General features: G+C 33.7%; 1 protein-coding gene across 2 annotated transcripts in view; it reads left to right on the forward strand.

Annotated features, from left to right (window-relative positions):
* Positions 1-19486, forward strand: part of LOC149801180 (serine/threonine-protein phosphatase 6 regulatory subunit 3-like) — a 108413-nt gene that overhangs the window by 47364 nt on the left and 41563 nt on the right. The window contains exons 15-18 of one of the 2 annotated variants that reach the window (XM_089955211.1): positions 7974-8059; positions 9037-9126; positions 15186-15283; positions 17824-17884. In XM_089955211.1, coding sequence (XP_089811337.1) covers positions 7974-8059; positions 9037-9126; positions 15186-15283; positions 17824-17884 — 335 coding nt within the window. The remainder of the gene's footprint in view (positions 1-7973; positions 8060-9036; positions 9127-15185; positions 15284-17823; positions 17885-19486) is intronic. The other variant, XM_089955212.1, reaches the window with a different exon arrangement.

Raw genomic sequence — 19486 nt, forward strand, 5'->3', positions numbered from 1 at the left:
AGTTTTCATCTCACAAAACATCCTAATGATTGTTGTTGTAGGGTTTAACGCCATTTTTCAGCACACGATAGGCTATACATGGCGGCCAGTATTAATGGTGGAGGAAGAACCCGGGAAAACCACGGAAAGAACCACCGACCCATGAGAAGCTACTGGCAAGCTTTCTCACATACCCACATTAGCCGAATAAGAGACTCGTTCCCACGCAGACAGAGGTGAGATGGCAGTGATCCGTAATAGTGAGTGCTTTAGACCACTCGGCCACTTGGGGCCCAAACATCCTAATGAAAATTATAGATTACTATGGACTTCAACAGTGGCAGACAGGCACTAAATTGGGTCACGAAAATGGATGTCTATTCATTACCAATGCAGGGGGTAGTTCAAATTTGTCCATTGCATGGTGCTTTCATTGTGTCATTGTAGCACTTGACATTCAATCCAGTTTACACTGGATCACAATTTTTGATTGGCCTCATAAGAAAAATTGTTCATGGAATTTAACATTGATTTTCATAAGTATTTCTCAGGGAGTTAATATAATGATCTTCCAAGGAATATTGATCGACAAAGAGCAGAATGCTGTGAATAATAGACATTTAAAGATATGTACAGTAAAATTATCAAAAGTGGCAGCTCAAGCTGAGATGGTACAGAATGCTACATAATCTTTATGACTTGTACTTTGAATCCAAACAAAAGATCATGTGCTATTAACAGCCTTGACTTTGATGTTATAAAATAGGTTATCTGAATATTTCTTTGGCTGCTGGGGCTTACTGTATGACTGCCAGTTACCCACTAGCAGGGAAGAACAGTTTTTGTCACAATTCAAAAGTGGCAACTGGGATATTTGGACAGTACAAATCAAAATCCATAGCAGATCTGCTTTTGCTATTAAGAAATTTTTAGCTACAATATCATTTGAGTGGTGTGGCTGGTATAAATGGCTCATTTTACAAAGGCATACAATTGGAATACATCTTGATGAAGTGTGATATAAATGACAGGTTTAGACAATCTATTAAATTTAATTTGAAACATATGCTATTACTCAGCTACAGTTAGAGCAAGTGTTGAAAACTTTAATCTGGCAATAAAATTGCCATTAAGACAGGATTGGTAGGACATTATATTTTTATCCCACATATATTTTATATTAAGGATGTAATTACAATTCCACTTTACTGGTAAATTGCAATACAAAATGCCCAATACAGTATATGCAGTACAAGTAAAGTAGTACCAGTATACAGTTTTTTTCTTCACATACTTGAGACTGTCTGAAACTGACTGAGCACACTGCTATTGGTATAGCATCATCACCAACATGGTACTTTCTGAGCATGAGCTTGTGAAGAACCCAAGAGCAGAGAATTCTAGTTGAAAACTTCATTAAAAGGGAGTTTGGCACCAATTGACAAAGCTGTTGCTGTTTGTCATATCAACAAAACCAAAATCGAGCATGCAGGTGATATAACAAATTGCTCAACTCATTTACAGCATCACCATCCATCAATAATGTGCAACAAAGTGACGCAACCCCTGGCCCAACAGCCGAAGGTTCTAGCAAAAGTGTATTGAATGTAAGAAGTCGGCAACCAGCAATTGCAAGTATGCTAGGTACATAGACTAAATATGAATCATCACCACCAAGGGCCACAGCTATCAGTTGTGCCATTGCCAGTGTCTTAATTCATCACTTGCATCCATTGAGTGTTGCATCAAACAAGAGATTCTTAAATGTGACATCTTGGCCCACAATATGTTGAACCATTTAGATAGGTCATCTTTGAGAGAATTATCCCTGATATGTATTTAAAAGTTACAGCTGCATGGCTGTAGCATTAGAAATTGCATTAACATCAACCAGTTGGACTTCCAGAGTAAGAGAGTCGTATATTACAATAAATGCATGTTTTATTTTAAAGAGCAGAAATCAGTGCAAAGAGTGATGATGTGCTACTAGTACTCAAGAAAAACATGACCATATTATAACATCTCCTTCGTGAACACTATGAACTCTGGACCTGGATGGAGTCAGTTAAATGGCCAGAGAGCATGAATATACTTTCTTGTTAAAAAGCAATCACTTGCTGATTATTTGTATCAAAGAGCAAGATAAAATGCCATGTTTTGTGTTCTCTTGTTTGGATGAAGTTACAGTTTTACATTGTTGCAAAGTTGTACATGAAAAACATAGTTTTTATCAGTAATAAAGTTATATTTTGTTAGTCAAAAAATCCTGGCACTTCTGTGAATTTTTTTTAGCTGCCTGATCAAGTAATTAGTCTTGTAGGTTGAAATAACAAAGTATTAGAGTTATTGATATTACTAATTTACTAAATTATTAATCATTCTGATCAAAGCAAGACATTTGTTGACGTGATAATATGTGATTTCATGTATTTTTGCTTATTTTGTCCTTTGTCATGATTGTACAGCAAGTTGCAAATCTTTGATTTAGTTTGTAGACCAAAAGACCTTTGTTTAGGTTGGTTGAACTTTTCACTCACCTTGATATGTGTTTATTATTTTCTAAATCAATGATGTGATTATTATATTTAATGGATGTTTAGGTGAAATAAAAAGCAAAATGCTGGTATTTTCTTCTCAAGATTTTATTACATGTAAGGAAATTGCTCATTAATTCAGTACATAATATGCAAGCTTTACATTAGAAATCATAAATGATATGACCAATACATATTGATTCATATCTCAATACAGACATGCTATATTGCAATACATTTTTCCTGGCAATACTCACACCTATATAGCTGTTGTTATATCCATATGTTTTCAATTCTGGAGCATAACTTGCAAAATGTTCAGGTTCACTCAGCCAAACTTGGTACACACATCAGGCATGTTGCATAGAGGTGCTGTTTGATACAGGAGATTTTCAGCATTCACTTTTTGTGTTGCCATGGAAACAAAGTGTAGCAAAGATACTGTATAATGTTAGGGAGCATTACCATAGGCATACACTTTTTTCTTCTTCACTCCTAATTATGCCTTGTGCATGCCTTTGTATGGATTTAGATTCTTCTTCACTCCTAATTATGCCTTTGTATGGATTTAGATTCTTTTATACATTAAAGAAAAAGAAAAATAAAGCTATAAAGTCATGTGTTTGATATTTTTATTATCTCATTAATTTTACTCATCATATAAATTTGAGAATCATGAAAAATAGAAGTATGTAAGTATAGCATTAGAGTACGTTTGTCCATTGTAAACCTATATGTACTTATTTTCTATTTGTAGCAGCTGTATATGTCACTATTGCAGGAAAAGTTTTTTCTTCTTCAGTTAGAAGATTTTGTTTCACATATTTATTATAGTTTAATAATACAATTATGTAGTTGACCAGTCTTTGCTTTTAAAAATGGTGCCAGATGTTGAGCAAAACAGGCTTTATCACAGTGACTTGTTGATATTGAATGACCGGAACATGTTGGAGAAGAGGGATCTCTTTCAACTTCAAAACATTTTTTTATTAATTTGAAACTTATCTCACAGATTCATTATATTTGATAACATATATAGGTAATGGAACAGCCTACACCAGTAAAAAACATATATTGCCAGAGTTTAAGCAAAGCTGGCTTTATTGATGTGTCTCTTATTATATGACAGAAAAATGTTAAGAGGACAGTGATCTTTTTAAGCTTCAAAACATATCAGACCATCAGAAGGACAAATCAGTAGAGCTTTACAAATTTTAAAAGAATATGAGGTGTAATGCAGCATATCGTAATACCTACTGGAGGATTGTGAACTTGACTTCACCATCATTCAGTGAAAATTTGATATGTTGACTGTTTGAAGTGAGCGTTATACATAAACAGTTTGTTAGTATATTGTTTTTATTCTGATAGTAATCCACTTGGATTTTGCCTATTTATAATAAGAATTTTAACCAGCAGCAGGTCAGATTAGTAGCAAAATTAAATGTAAATTTTTCTTAAAGATTATTGTAATTATGGCATATAATATGTAGATTACACATTTTATGCTCAGATTATGCTTTTTTATTTCGTCATGTAGGGTACATTTATACTGCTCTAGGTTTAGGCATGTATACATAGAGTTCTAACATAAGAAGTATAAAGAAATGAGAGCGGAACCATATGTTACTACCATAATTAGTATTAAAAAATGGAGATGTACAGTGCTGGACCAGGATAGTGCAGGAGTCTTTAGGTCAGCAGGAAAATGGATATACTTAATCTGCAGTCAGTCTGGTGTCCCTTGTTTTTCCTACTCTTCCTACTTTTTCCTATGTACTTGTCCAACTACCAATTTTTCCCTCCTTTACAAAATGACCCTACTATCCATGTTTTTTCTTAAGTTTTATGTTGACAGTCAATTTACAAAGTGCAGACATGCCAACCATCCAGCATTTTGCGTACATGTCCCACAAAATGCCTAAATTGTCCTTAGTGTTCAATCCATAAAAGTGGGTTTAAAAAAATCTGCATGTCATTAAATACGCCAAGACCAGCTGGTGAACAGGGTGTTATCAACCTTTCACATGCGTGCTAGTTTAAATACCCATTCCAAATATGAGTGTTCTAGGTGCATCTAATCTACTAGTTTGCATGCACAGATTCTTCTGTTTTCAAGCTGTTGCTTTTTTGATTCTGGACAAAATATTGTGGCTTCAAAAAAAAAAAAACAACACTTGTATATCAATGAAGTGATTAAAAATCTACATTGAAAAAATGCTCACAACGTTAAAGAATACACCAATGAGTACAAATTAAGAAAGCCAGGAAAAAATGCGAACACTTTCTGTGGCATTTGTGTTTCTGATTTTTCAATAAAGTCTGGATGAATGTTTGATATACGCAGACATATTTCAGGAAAATCTCACTGACCTTGAAAAAGAAGTGAAATGCTGAAAGAAATTTTGGGGATTTTTTTTCCATCATTGGCTGGATTTAGCAAAACTGCATCTACTATGTCCAAGTCTGATGTAATTAGAGTGAAAGTTAATAGATATTATTATGGAACTCATTCTGTCGATGAGGACTTGGATACATTTTTCAAAGGATTTTAACTTTGGATCCAGCATTGCTTCTAGAATCCAAAATGGCATCCTTGAATTATTTCTGGAGAAGATTTTCAGTATTATTAACTTTGAGAGTGATTGCAGCAGATGTGAAGTTGGAACTGGCACAGTATCTACAGATATTCATTTATATATGAAATGTAGAACAGATGTGAAGTTGGAACTGGCACAGTATCTACAGATATTCATTTATATACAAGATGTAGAACAGATGAAGTCTGGGCTGCTCTTGGCCATTTAAAGGAAGATGAAACAGCTGTCTTCTAAATATTGCCTAAAACGATGCTTTCATTAACAACAATACCTCAATCATATGCACACTGTAAGCAAATTTTCTATTTAGCGAGGGGAAAACCCCCAGAATTCAGGATTAAATTGATTACAGATACTGTAGAGACAATTTTAATGTCAAAATGTGACCAGGGGCAGTTATAGATAGAACCTACACTGAAGAGAAGCCACAGGACCTGAAAAGTGCTTACTACCGGTCCCTTAACATGAATTGAGTTAACTTTATATATATATATATATATATATATATATATATATATATATATATATATATATATATATATATATTTAATAGGTTGATTTTGTATATAAATATATATTGTATGCATTACTGGTATTTAGTGATCTTTTTAGAGAATTTAGGTTTTTTTTTATTTGTGCCAACATACTTATGGCCTTCATCTTTAAGTTGTCCCACATTGTTTTGTGATGGTGTCCCTCAAAAACGTTTTTTTAGGGTAGGCATGTCTGACAATATGAACACCCATAAATAACAAAGCTAGTCTTTGTGATTTGGAGCAGGTTTATGTTTATGTGCCTGTATTTATTTTTTAAGGCCATATGCCTTGAAATAGGCACAGAAGAAGCATTATATTGTAATTTATTTAAACTAAGTTTAGATTACATTATTGAAAGTATGAAAAGATGGAAATAATTAATCAAAAAGAAGCCGAAATATAATTTAGCTCTATTGACATAGACCTGAAAAGCTTTTGTGTGGTCTGTTGTCTGTCATCCATCCATCTGTTAATGCCAGATTGTTATCACTAGTCCTCCTAAACAACTTTGAGGATTGCCATGAAAGTTTACATACAAATTTGTCCCATGTGCTACTTGATCCTAAATGACTATGGTATTGCAAACACATCAATAAGGCCACCATAGTGTCAGGCTTGAAAAAATTATCACTAATCCTCCAGAATTTATAGTCATAGCAACAGTGGGTTTTCACTTAAAGATTCGTTATCACCAATTTGTCCTTGATGAAAATGGTGCTTATCTGACATCCAATATGGCTACCATGGAAGCCATCTTGAAAATCATTGTTATTGCTACTCTGCAGGAATTGATTGGCATATGATTGGCATAGCAACAATACTGATCTTCGGAAGGCTTTTGTTTTCAGATTTCAAATGTCCTGCAAAGAAAGAAACAACTTCAGACTGGATTATTGTTAACATAATTTTGTTGAGAGACTTTTGACTTGCCAATACAAGCACTCATGGAATAGTCTTGATACTGAATCAAGAGCTTATAATTTGAGCACTAGTGTACCATCTTTGATCATCTCAAGCAATTTAGAAAGTTTATGTATGCTGCTATATCTGTTAGCTAGGTTCCATGGCAGGAACACCATCAATTCTGATCACTCATTTAAACAGTAGTTAGGTTTTGAAGATGTGTAACTTGAATATACTGCCACAGGCATCATTAGAACTTGGACTGCTTGGCTAATGCTAAAATCTGGAAGTATAATAAAGAGAGAGCGAGACTAGAACCAGGACACAGACAAGGAGACTACAAACTGGAACGTAGGAAAAAGAGGTGGCAAGACTAAAACCAGGACACAGAACAAGGAGACAACAAAACTGGGACATAAGAAAAAGAGATGGCAAGGAGGTGGCAAGCCAAAAAGTGGAACAATGAACGAAGAGACCCAAGCTAAAGGTGTAACACAAGGAGATGACAAAATTGTGCAACAGAACAAGGAGATGAAAAACCTAAAACTTGGACACAGAACTAAGGAGACAGCAAATATAAATTCTGGACATAGAATGCGGATGTGGAAACAGACAGATGGAAGAAGTGGGAGATGGTGATGATTATTGAGTTATGGGATGGGGTCCAATAAAACAGTTTTTTTTTTTTAAAGGAAGCTTTCGGCTCCTTAATCATTATTGACAGAAATAGATCTGTTAAGTTCTAATATAAAAAAGCCTCAGTAATAAGAATGGGAGTATTTCAGTTCATAGTGTTTGAAATTGACTTTAATAAACTACTGGAAGTTGGCCAGCAGCTGTTAAAACAAAACCATTTTGAAAAAGCTACAGAACTGTCAGGTAGCTGTCAGTTTCAAATGATGCTTAATTATATTTGAGATTAGATAATATCAGTGTTTTGTACATAATTTCATATATATGGTTTCATTTTTGAGTAATAAATAATATCTACTATAAGTACATAGGTTACTATTTTCAGTTCTTAATAACTTGAAATGATTGATGTAATTAGAGGAAACAGCAGTTGATGATCTGCATGATGTTTACCTTGGCAGTCTCTGTTAATTGCCATTTAAGCTGTGTCCCAGTAAAGTTCTTTGTCATTCACTTCATAATAAAATAAAAACTTGGTTCCAGTCTAGCAGTAAGTTTGGGACCATTCTAAGAAGAAAGAAATTGCAACAAATAAACCCCAAAAACTATTGCAACTGACAAATAAAACATAGTAACCTGTTTAAATTGATGTGCAATATGATTGTTACTTAAACAATACCATATAAATTGAACTATCAACAGAAATTTTTTAGTATTGGCTATTTACACGTGTGCTCAAGTTGTGATGAAAATCTTGGTCAGGAGGTTTGTGAAAATGTACATTTCAGGAGTCCCAGAACAATATAAGAAAAAATGGGAAGGATTTCTATCGGGTGACCTTGCAGAAACAAACAAGAAAAACACAGTCGAGTTGGTAAGCACACATTTTCAGTCATGTACATGGATGTGCATTGAATCTAATGGTTAAAATTTAAATGATCTTTCCCTACCTGCAAAATTCAATTATTGTTTGTTTTGTTTTTTTCATTTACCTTGAAAGGTTTCAAGCAGTGAAAGAACTAAATTGATATAGTATCAACTGGCACTTATTGAAAATTGAAATAATTTATTTGTACCAGGATCTTTAGTTTCTCCTGTTTGTAGTGAATCCTTTGAATGTGAATTTCTAAAATCCTTTTTGCTTCTTCTAAACATGTAATTTAATAATGGTAGCAATTAAATAAATTGTATTCACTGGCCATAATGCAAAGCATATGATCTTGTGATGTTGTCTGGCTATTACTAATTTCATGTCTGCAGTGTAACTTGAGTTGTCCACCATCTACTCTTAAAACATTTCAGGATGGCTTACACTTGTTCTGAGGGAGAACTGTTCTGATTTTAGGGCCAAATGAACAATAGTCAAGGTCATTGTAACTGATAATGACCAATGTTAATTCACAATAACATTAGTTCTAGATAATGTACCATGATAAAATTCTGTGGTTGGTTTGCACTTAAGGCCTGGAAGAGGTCCGTTGATTTAGAGTTGGAAAGGTAAAATCATTGTAAATCATTGTAAGAAAAATGGGTTTTACAGAGAAACTAATGATCTGCAGCAAGTTCCTTGGCCAGACTTTGTAGATTGCTTGCACTTAAGCTAATAAATCTTCAGTTTCTGGGGTATAAAGGTCAGGGCTCCAAATCTCCTCAAAGTTAGTATGAAAATAACAGTTTGCATTACTCAGAATTCAGATGAGCTAGCTAGCTAATTCAAGTTCCAAATGAGAATGGAGAATATTCTTGCTTTAAAAATTGATCAGCGGTTGTAATATATTTGACTCGAGAGGAAATAAATTCGGTGTGCAATCAATTTATACATAGTAGAAAATATTTATTTTTATATCCAAGGTTCGAGGACATCCCCTGGCTTCCAGTAGTGAAGATGATGATGCAGACTTCCGTGACATTCCATTCCCACAAGATACTGCTATGCAACAGGTAAGACAATATTTTCTTCAAATACTGTAAAATGATGGTATATGAATAATGTTCGAACATTTAGGTACCTTTTAATATGTATATGATAAATATGTTCAAACATTTGTTCACATTCTCCCAAATTTGCAGTTGTTTTTCACAGAATGTATGCTATATGTGTGGAGTGTGGGTGGGTGGTGTGAGGTATTCCTGGTACAAATGCACTTGGAAGTATATTAGGGTGAAGAATGTATATTATCTTCTCACCCTAAATAGTACAGAGTGTGATACAAACAATACACTAGCTAGCATGGAACAAAATTGTCACACTACTTGTCTACCTTGGTTTTCAACGTGTCCCTTCTCGTATAGAAAAAAAAACACTGGTGATACATTTTTGAAGGTTTGGCTAAGTGAGTATATGCATGTGAACATTCTAGCAGTTGCATGGAATCTTACAATTACTCAACTTGCTTTCTCTGAATAGTAAACTGGTACTGTGTAAGTTTAATTTTTATTGTGTACCTGACTTTTATCATATCCACGACTGAGAGTTATGAAAATGAAGTTTTTGTCTACCCAGTTTTTGAAGAAGTAAACAATATATTTATTAAAATTTGAGTTTAGGGCACAACTTGTTTTATGAGCTTAGAAAGTTCCTGTTTTCAATTTGATTTTATTTTCCATTAGGAAAATTTTATTTTCCAGAACCTCTGTTGCAATATAGATCAAGTGAAATATGTATATAAAGAATTTGGTAAACTGTTATTCCTTTTGGTTTAATATAAGTCTTTGGAATCATTTAATAATAATAATAATAATAATAATAATAATAATAATAATGATGACCTTATTTAAAGAGGGTAACACAATTAGCTAAGAATTAATCTACCTTGAGGCCCTCATACAAAGGAATTTATTTATTTTAGCTGCATCTCTGAAGCCACTGGATATATTGGGTTTGGAAGAAGGAAATAGAATGGGCATTTCTAAACTCAACTGGAATACTATTCCAGAGCAAAGTTCCAGAGTAATTCAAACTTTTTTTAAAATAACTCCTTATTTGGTTTGGGAATTTTATACTATTTAGTAGACATGGATCGCAGGTGGGGAGTATTACCAGGTAGCCTATACTGGAATAGTGATTGTAAATATTCAGGAGCACTATTATGAGATATCCTGTACATTAATTTGGCTTTTCTCAAACAGATTCGGTCTTTAATAGGTAATATTTTTAACCATCCAGCTAAATTTTCCTTGCTTTCTTTCTGGATTGATATTAGCCTAAATGCTCTTTTTTTGAAGATGTGCCAGCTTTGCTATGTTTTTATCATTTGAATTACACCATACTGTATTACAGTAGTCTAAATAGGGTTGTATGTAACTGTTATAAAATAGTTTTCTGTGCCTTCCAGGGAGAAAATGTCTTATCCTGCTGAGAAGCCATAAACTTGAATTGACTTTTTTACTGATATGTTTGATATGTTCAGTCCATGATAGGTTATTATCTACCAGAACACCAAGTAGTCTATCATGACAGACCATTTGCAAATTTTTATCCATCCATGTCAAACATAGTTCATTACTATCAAGATTTGTCCTTCTTTGCCATGTTGAGATAAGTAATATCATAGTTTTACCAGTTTTTACTACCATGCCATTGCATGTGCACCAGTTTTCCAGTTTGTTTAGTGCATTCTGTAAAGAAATTTCAAGTTCATGCTTTGTGTTTTGGATGTCTGACAATGTTGTGTCATCTGCATAGAGATCTGTAGATGATATTGAGTCTCTTAGTAAAAGTGGTAAGTCATTAATAAATAAAATGAATAGTAATGGACCTAGAATTGAGCCTTGTGGTACTCCATATCTAATTGTTCCAGGTTCAGACAGAACATTATTTATGTAAACATGTTGTGTTCTCTCACTTAAGTAAGAAGTAAACCATTTAATTGTTCTTTCATCACACTGGTAGATTTTCAGTTTCTTCAAAACGATTTCATGATCCACCATGTCAAAAGCTTTCCTGAAATCTACAAATACAGATCCTATTATTCTACCTTGGTCAAGTGCCTGAAGCCATTTATCAGTTAGGGAGATCAAGGCAGTCTCACAGGAATGTTTGTGTCTAAAGCCTGATTGATTAGGGTGTAACAGCAAGTGTTTGGTTAAGTATGACATGAATGAGTCATGCACATGTTTTTCATCAATTTTGACAAGTTTGATAGTATTGAAATTGGTCGGTAGTTATCATCATCCTTAGAACCAGATTTGTGAATAGGAGTTACTTTTGCAGTTTTCCATATTTTGGGGACATGAGGTTGCAATACTTAATTATGAATGTTTGCTATCTGCATTAGCTGAGGCAGAAAATTAATAAGTCGTGACCAATTTGATCAAGCCCTCTAGCTTTCTTGGTATCAAGTTCATTGAGACATTATTTGACAAAGTTTTTCGATACTGGTGGGATAGAGAAACATACCTCCCTAGAGATGATGCTGCTGCATAACTTTTTCAGTTCATTAAAGTTGTTTTCTATCACTGGTTCTTTTAACTTTGTGGTAATGTTGGTGAAAACATCATTGAAAACATTTGCAATGCCAGTGTCATCAGTGACTATGGTGTCATTTACCAGAAGTGAGTGAATTTTATGTGTTTTTTGTGTGCGTTCCTCCAGTAAGGTCATTGAAGACTTTCCAATGGAGTTTGTGTTGCTCTTTTTGTTTTCAAGCAATGATTGATAATAAGTTTTTTTAGCATTTTTAATCATACTTGTTATTTTATTTCTCCATACTTTATATTGTGCATGGTTTCCCATAGCTTTGAATTGGTCTCGTGTTTTAATAGCATCTAGGATTTCAGTAGTAAGCCAATTAGGTTGAATTTCAGTCTTTACTTGATGTACTTTCAGTGGTGCATGCTTAGATACTACATCCATGAATAAGTCAGTCCACACCCTCATGGCTTCATCTATCATCCAAAGTTTGGATCATATTCCATGGAACTTTATATAGGTCATTGAGAAATTGGTCTTCATAAAAATTTTGAACGATCTGTAAGTGATCGTTTTGTGTGTATTTTTCTTATGTTTCTTGCATTTAACCTTTCTTGTCAAAAAAGTAGGATAGTGGTCACTAAGACCAACATTCGGTACATTAACACAAGCCGCATTATCTGGTAGGTTGGTATAAATGTGATCAATAAGAGTGCTCGATTTTTCTGGTACCCTTGTGGGCTCATTTACCAGCTGGTCTAGGCCTAATGATTCGATAAATTCCATCCAGTTGTTCCTTATTTGAGTATTGAGAAGGTCCTTATTTATATCTCTGAGTTATATGTTTCTGTCTCCTGTGCTAGAACATTTACATTTATAGTTGTGTTCAGATATAATTTGAATTGTTGATTTAAATGATTCATTGGAATTACAAAGTGCTCATAGACTTTTAACTGAAACACTGTTTTGGGATTATTGAAAACTCATTCAAAGACATTATGGATTAATTCATTCTGGTTTATCAGGATATCTTAGAATTCATTTGAAAATATTCTGTACCTTTTGACTTTTGATAGAACATTTTGTATTAGTTCTGATTTAATTCACGATACTGTTAGTGTCTTTTTGAATTTTCACTTTGGTTTTGCTTTTTTTCTGTTGCACAGTTTAAGACCATATAGTTGTAACAGCTGGGAAATCGATCACAGTTCAGTAAGGAACAAAATTCTGGGTGTGGTGGGAGGACCACTTGTCCAGTTACCTGAACTTGGTTTACTAAAACTATTTCTTGTCCCAGGGACAAGTAATGCACATTCACGATTTGAGAATAAACGTGTGCATTTTCAAACATCAAACTTAAGTATTCCTAACATCTATCATGCAACAAGTATTGATAATTTTGCTTTTTGTTCTTTGTCTACTTATTATCAGTCTAGAACCTTGGTTTCCAACCTGTGGGTTGTGGGGTTATTCCAAGGGAGCTTAAAAGCACAATTATTACTATGGGGGCTCCGCAAAAATTATGTTGTAGTTAAGAAGGGTTCCTCACTTTTGAAAAGGTTGAAAACCACTGGTCTAGAGCATGTTGCAAAGGAAGCCATCTTTTGCTTCCTATGCACTGCTCCAAACTTGATCCTAAAATGGTGTCAGATCATGAAATATTTTGTTCCAAGTGAAGAAAGCAGGTTTAAAACACTTCTAATACATGATTCCTTAGAAAAAAAATGTCTCCTATATTTAAGTAGGAAGCCATGTATTAGAAGGGTTTTAAACCTTCTGTCTTCACTCATATAAAATTTTCATGACATGGACCCATTTTAGTATCAAACTTGCATTGGGAACATTTTAGCTCTACTGGTCATAGACAAGAAAAGCTTATGGGATGGCTTGTTGTCAGTTATCTGTCCACCTTTTACAATAGTTTGTTATTGCTACACCTCTTGAACTAATTTGCAGAAATGCCTTAACTGTACACTCATTCATCCCAAGGTCTAGTTGGTCCTCAGTGAAAATGTTGTGGCTTGGACATAAATATTGCTGCTACACTGATCATTTTTGGACAATCTTATGATCACACTTTGCATCTCTTCTTCCTCATTGGATTGTCACATCAGTAAGGGCTTTTCACTGAAAAACTTATTATGATGCCAAGCAGGTCCTAAGTGAAAATGGTGTGAAGCTGACATCAGATATAGTAGCCATATTGAACATTTTGTTATTGTGACTACTTCTGAAACAAAAGTCAGGTCAGCTCAGGGTTTTAATCAAAAATGTTTTTATATCCTTTTTTTTTTGAAAATGGAGCTGATCTTTTAATATGGCCAATATGGTTGCTGTCTTGAAAAAAATGTTTTCACTATCTCTCCAAGTTGGGTGGTCAATGAGCATGGGGTTTTCACCAACAGACTTGTTTTAAAAATTTCCTGGGCCCCTAGTAACCTCGTCTCACAGAACGAGCAGATATTTTATATTTTTTCCTGGATTAGAAAAGTACCGGTATTGTAGATTTTTTTCATTTAATGTAAACACTGCAACATAAGTGAGTTATTTAGTGCCTTACCCAAGGACATGCCCCATCAGTTGATCTGAGGTATTCCAAAGGTATGATTCCTACCCACACCCTTCAGTCACTAGTCTGGTATGCTAACCACTGCCATCACAGCTTCTGCCACTGTTGCCTCTTATGACATACAGGAGGCTGCATAGGATCTATTCTCCATCGCAGAGCCTGCTGAGGGAAATGTGTGCTAGAATTCTAGTCTATGGGTATATGAACACTTTAATTTCACATGTTGTAATTGGCTTATTTACAACTGTATACACGGTTCATAGCTTGCTTAAGAATTGAAATTAGCTTTTAATTAGATAAAATACAGTTCATACAATCTGATGAGAAAATGGTCCCGTGAAACTACATTTTATTTGTGCTTTAAATGTTGTTTTTTCCATGCATTTTGGAGACCCTTAATATATAAAATGAATGCAAAATGTTGAGCTAGAAGTATGACGAGTGTAATCATTTTACCGTGCCACACAAAAGGCATTTTCTATATGCTTGTCAAAAGATAAAGTATACCATGCCATGGCATCGTCTTGCTGTCCAGCAAAGGAAGCATACTTGCATATTTTAAAGTTGGTGGGTGCTCTTTTGTGGCTCTCTTGTTGACCAGATAGCAAAAGGCTACTTGTTCTGATTGATAAACTTTAACAGTTGAAATAGAATTTTGTATAATCCCAATAGCTGAAGAACACTAGTGTGCATGTATCCTTGCTGTAAAAGACAAGTTTTACTTTACAGAAAGCCATGAAATTAATTTCATGCATGGATGCATCCTGTACTTCATAAATGTAGAATGGTTTTGCTGATGGCATGACTTATAATAGACCAAGTTGAAGAAAATGTGGGTATACTGGTAATCAGTGTTTTTCTCTTTATTTTTTTTTAAAGCAAACTTATTCCCATTCCTTTCTTCAGCTTTTCCTTTATCTCTTGGTTTCACAGCCTTGTGGTTGTATCTTTTTTTTCTCCCCTGCCCCTAAGTTAGCAATGTAGCTGGTGACATTATTATGTTGCTGGTTTATTCATCAGGCATTCTCTGATTACCAGCTGCAACAGATGACCTCCAACTTCATTGACCAATTTGGATTCAACGAGGAAGAATTTTCAGAGCAAGAGGATAAAATAGAGTAAGTTTGTTAATATGACAGTGATCAGTTGTAAGATAAAGTTTAAAATTTTTATTATGTTAATTGAGTTCACTTTAATTGGTGGGGTACCATTTTGTTTATATTTGATGCTCCAAACTGAAAATTTAAAGACCCAATAAATAATTACCATTTTGTGAAGATAAGTGATCATCTTCACTTTATGAAACATACCCAGGAGTTCAAGGAGAAATAAAAAATAGACTGAATTCTATTTTCTTGTAGATGTAGGGTCTGTACAATATATCTTTATTGATACTTAAATTAGTATAGTGGAAAAATGGTTCTATTGATTCCACAGAAAGATAATATTCCATTGGGGCTTTAAATTTTGTCTTGTAGCAGCCTTGAAATCCCCAGTAGTAAAAATTTTTTAAAAAAATGATTTGGCTGCGAAATTTTTTGATCCAATTTGAAATGAAGCATCCTTGGATAAATACCTTTCAGGTTTATTCTAATGACGATGATATACCATAACATAATGTAATGCCTGGAAAAACACTAGATAGAATTTTTTCAAATTCAACAAACGATCCAAGCCTTTAAAAGTGTGTATTAATAATGCTGATCAGTCATGTGATATGGTCATGATTCACAAAAATAATAAATCCTTGAAACTTATCAGAAGCTGCTTTGCTAGAATTTGACTGGTTTTGACTGAAAGCTTTCTAGCTTAAGACCTTCCAAGTTTTGTTCAAATGATGTTGATTTGCCATAAGATATGGCAACCATTACTAAATATAGAAATTCTTTAAATGATTTATCCAAAACCTCCAACGACTGTTCCATCTTACCATACATGGTATCAGAAAAGGCAGTTTTAAAATGAAACTATGTCAGGTGCTCTGATTATTCCAAATTTGTATGAAAATTATTTGAAATTCTAAACTAAACATATGGGTTGCTACTGCACATTAACAGTGCCTTCACTTGGTCACAAGTTGTCTTAGTGGAAAAGCTCCTACAGAATTTGTCCAACTTTGGCAAAAAGCATCCTTTTTCTGAAGGGCTCTTAAGTTTGCAGAAATGATACAGATATACCATTAAATATGGGTGCTATTACTAAAAATAAAAAAATGTAATGACATCTAAAAAATTGCTAAGGGCTGTTTACAGTAAAACAGACTTGGGATCCAGGGGAGGTACTTTTAAGGTTGAACAGCCATCAATTGATGCAATTTAAATTTTAAATCATTTTTATATAAACTCATTGTGTAATTAGACTACCCTTGTATATATTTTTAAGAATTAAATTGCCATCTCTAGGTACCTTGTATATTTAACTGGAATTGCCCTAAATATAAATGCCGACCATTAACCTTTTGGCGTAATCATTATGCTTTTTTCTACTTAATTGCATTTTATGCTTTTTTGGTATATTAAAAAATTCATCTCTTTATTTCCACTTGTATTAATTTTTGAATATTCTTAAAAAGAAGACTGATGCGTACGAATCACATAAGAATTCTTTTATTTGCTGCTTATAGCAACTGTATATGACCCATTTCCAAGAAAACAGTCGGGTTTCTTCAGATACCTTATCCTCATAGTTTCATTACATTGATAAGCTAATTCAGTAGTGGATCAGTCTGTACTTTTAAACAAAGTGGTGCCCCATGTAAAGCAAACTGCTTTATGTTGTGAATTGTGGATGTTATATGATGGAAAATTTAGAGCAGATAGAGTTTTTCAAACTTTAAAACGTGTCAGATTAAAAAAGGACACATAAGTTGACATATAGAATAATTAAAGTAGTGTTAACTATAATTATTATTATATTTTGTGTTTGTATTCTGATTGTAATCCATATGGATCTTACACTTTACTGCCTGAAAAACCAGGTTAGTAGACCTAAATGTATCTTTTTCATAGTGCCTTCATTCTGGCATGTAATAGACATGTTAAACTTTTTTAATACCTAAATTAAACTTTTTTTGAACTTAAAATAGATACAATTATGCTTGTATCTCTCAGGGAGGATTGGCAGGTATATCTTTACAAAAGTTTACCATATTTGACAGCAAGCTTCCTAGCCTTTTTAGGTATGTATAAATAATGCCTATCTCACATCAGATACAGCCAGCATTAGTTAAAATAATAGATGGACTACTTGCAAATTTTGATCAATTTTGACCTTCAACATCACATGCATTATGTCTTTCAGTTTTGAGTAAATAATGATCAGCTATCAAATATGGATGAAGATGCCAAAGCAGACCTTGAAAAAGTTTTTTTTCACAACATGCAGTTAACATCATTATTTAAGTAAGCACCAACTGACCTCAATTGTTTTGCCATCTTCTCTTGCATTTGATGTTTAGGCAGGTTTAGGTGAGTTATGTTGGACTTGTTTGGGCCTCTTATCTTGATAATCTAAGTAGAATATTAATTCAGAGTTGAATAATTGCCAATTTTAACACATGTACAGCTGACTGAAAAGTATTAGATGATATAAGAGTCTGTTGACATTGCACCTATTACAACATTGGATTTCATCTTTCATTTCTTAATTTTGGTTACAGCTCTGCATTTACAGAAAGAATATCCAGTATCGACTTTGGAATAAATGCAAATGAAGACAATGTAAGTCAAACACATTTTACTAATTATACAACTTAAATAAAATGAACTAGAAGTACATTTATACATAGGATGTAAGAGCAAGTTCTTACTACAAATCGGCACTGGATGTGATCTTTAACTCAAATCGAGCATTATCAGATTTCTCTAAGAATCTCTTTGCCAAGCTGCCTAAACATGTAATTTGCCCAGACTTAAGTTTACTTGCCTTGCCATCATATACATACAAACTTTAAATATGATAAAAGAATATTTAATTATTATTTTTTAAAATTCCATTTGAAATTTTCAGATTTTAATATATCAGTGAATTCGGTTTCAGAATTGGTGAAGATTTGCTTTTTCTTCGGGCACTTCTTCCTTATCACCTTTTACTGCTACACATAGATTTGTTTCAAAGACTTGCCATAACCAGCATGTCTTCTCATCAGCTTAAGTTGTTGATGATGATATAGAAAAGGTGAAAAAATATTCCTGTCAGAACCTTGATGATGATAATATAGAAAGTGTTACAACTCTATGGTCTTAAACTAAGTAACAGAAAAGAGTGAAAACCAAGTTGTGCAAAATTCAACAATTATTATATTCCCAAGAATACAAAGTGAATAATTACAGTATTGTGAATGAAACTCTGAATAGTCCTAAATGTTCCAAAAGTATCGAGTATCCTAAACTGGTTCCATTGGTATTCTGAATGAAGTCCAATCTATTTTGTGGATGTGCCAGTAGTCTGGAATAGTTTGATGTACTAACAGTCTTGCTGTATCACAATGATATAATCCAAGTAATGTCATTAATTGAATTCGCAATAATTCCAAAACAGCTAGTTTATCCTTAAGTTTATGAGCACCTCATAATTTCAGTGAATAATTGAAATAATAAATTAAAGTCATCTAAACTGAACACAACTAAATGACTTCACTAAAACTGATGGTTCAGAGGGGAATAAATAATTCTGAGGTAAACATCCTTCATGTAAAAAGCTAAGATGCAATTTCAGAACCAGAATGTTGGCAAGGTCAGACCATTGAGCAGCTAACCAATCAGAAATTAGGTCACCTGGTTTTCCTGAAGTCAAATCCCATAAAGTTCACCAACAAGATTTCGACCTGCTTCCAAAGTCAGAAGGCCACAATAAGGTGTTTGCTTGCACAAAATGACCTCATCCCAAAGTATGAACCTACTTTCTTAAAGCTATGTAATGTGTTTAAAAATGACCTTTACAATCTATAATCATAAAAATTAGCACACATGATATATACATAACAAAAGGGTGATAACATAGTGCCTGTCAGAACTTATTTAATGTGCCTTCTGACTTGGACTTTTATTGATTATAATAAAAACTTATTTGTTCAGCTCAGCATCATGAAAGATGGGTCTGTAGCCTGTTCACGAGAGCATCTCAGTATAGATAGTTACCAAATTTGCTTTGTGCACAGATGATTTCAACACTTTCTATCAACATGCAGAGCAACACCACTTATTTGAGACATGCTGAAAAAGTGGTATGTTGACATAAAATAGGTCATGTTGGTTGGAGTAATGAAAGTCTTTCTTTTGAATGAAGGGCAGAGCAGTTATGGAAGCTATCACATGCTTCAG

Source organism: Sinohyriopsis cumingii, chromosome 4 (assembly GCF_028554795.1).
Source record: "Sinohyriopsis cumingii isolate HCF-2022 chromosome 4, ASM2855479v2, whole genome shotgun sequence".
Lineage (NCBI taxonomy): Eukaryota > Metazoa > Mollusca > Bivalvia > Unionida > Unionidae > Sinohyriopsis > Sinohyriopsis cumingii.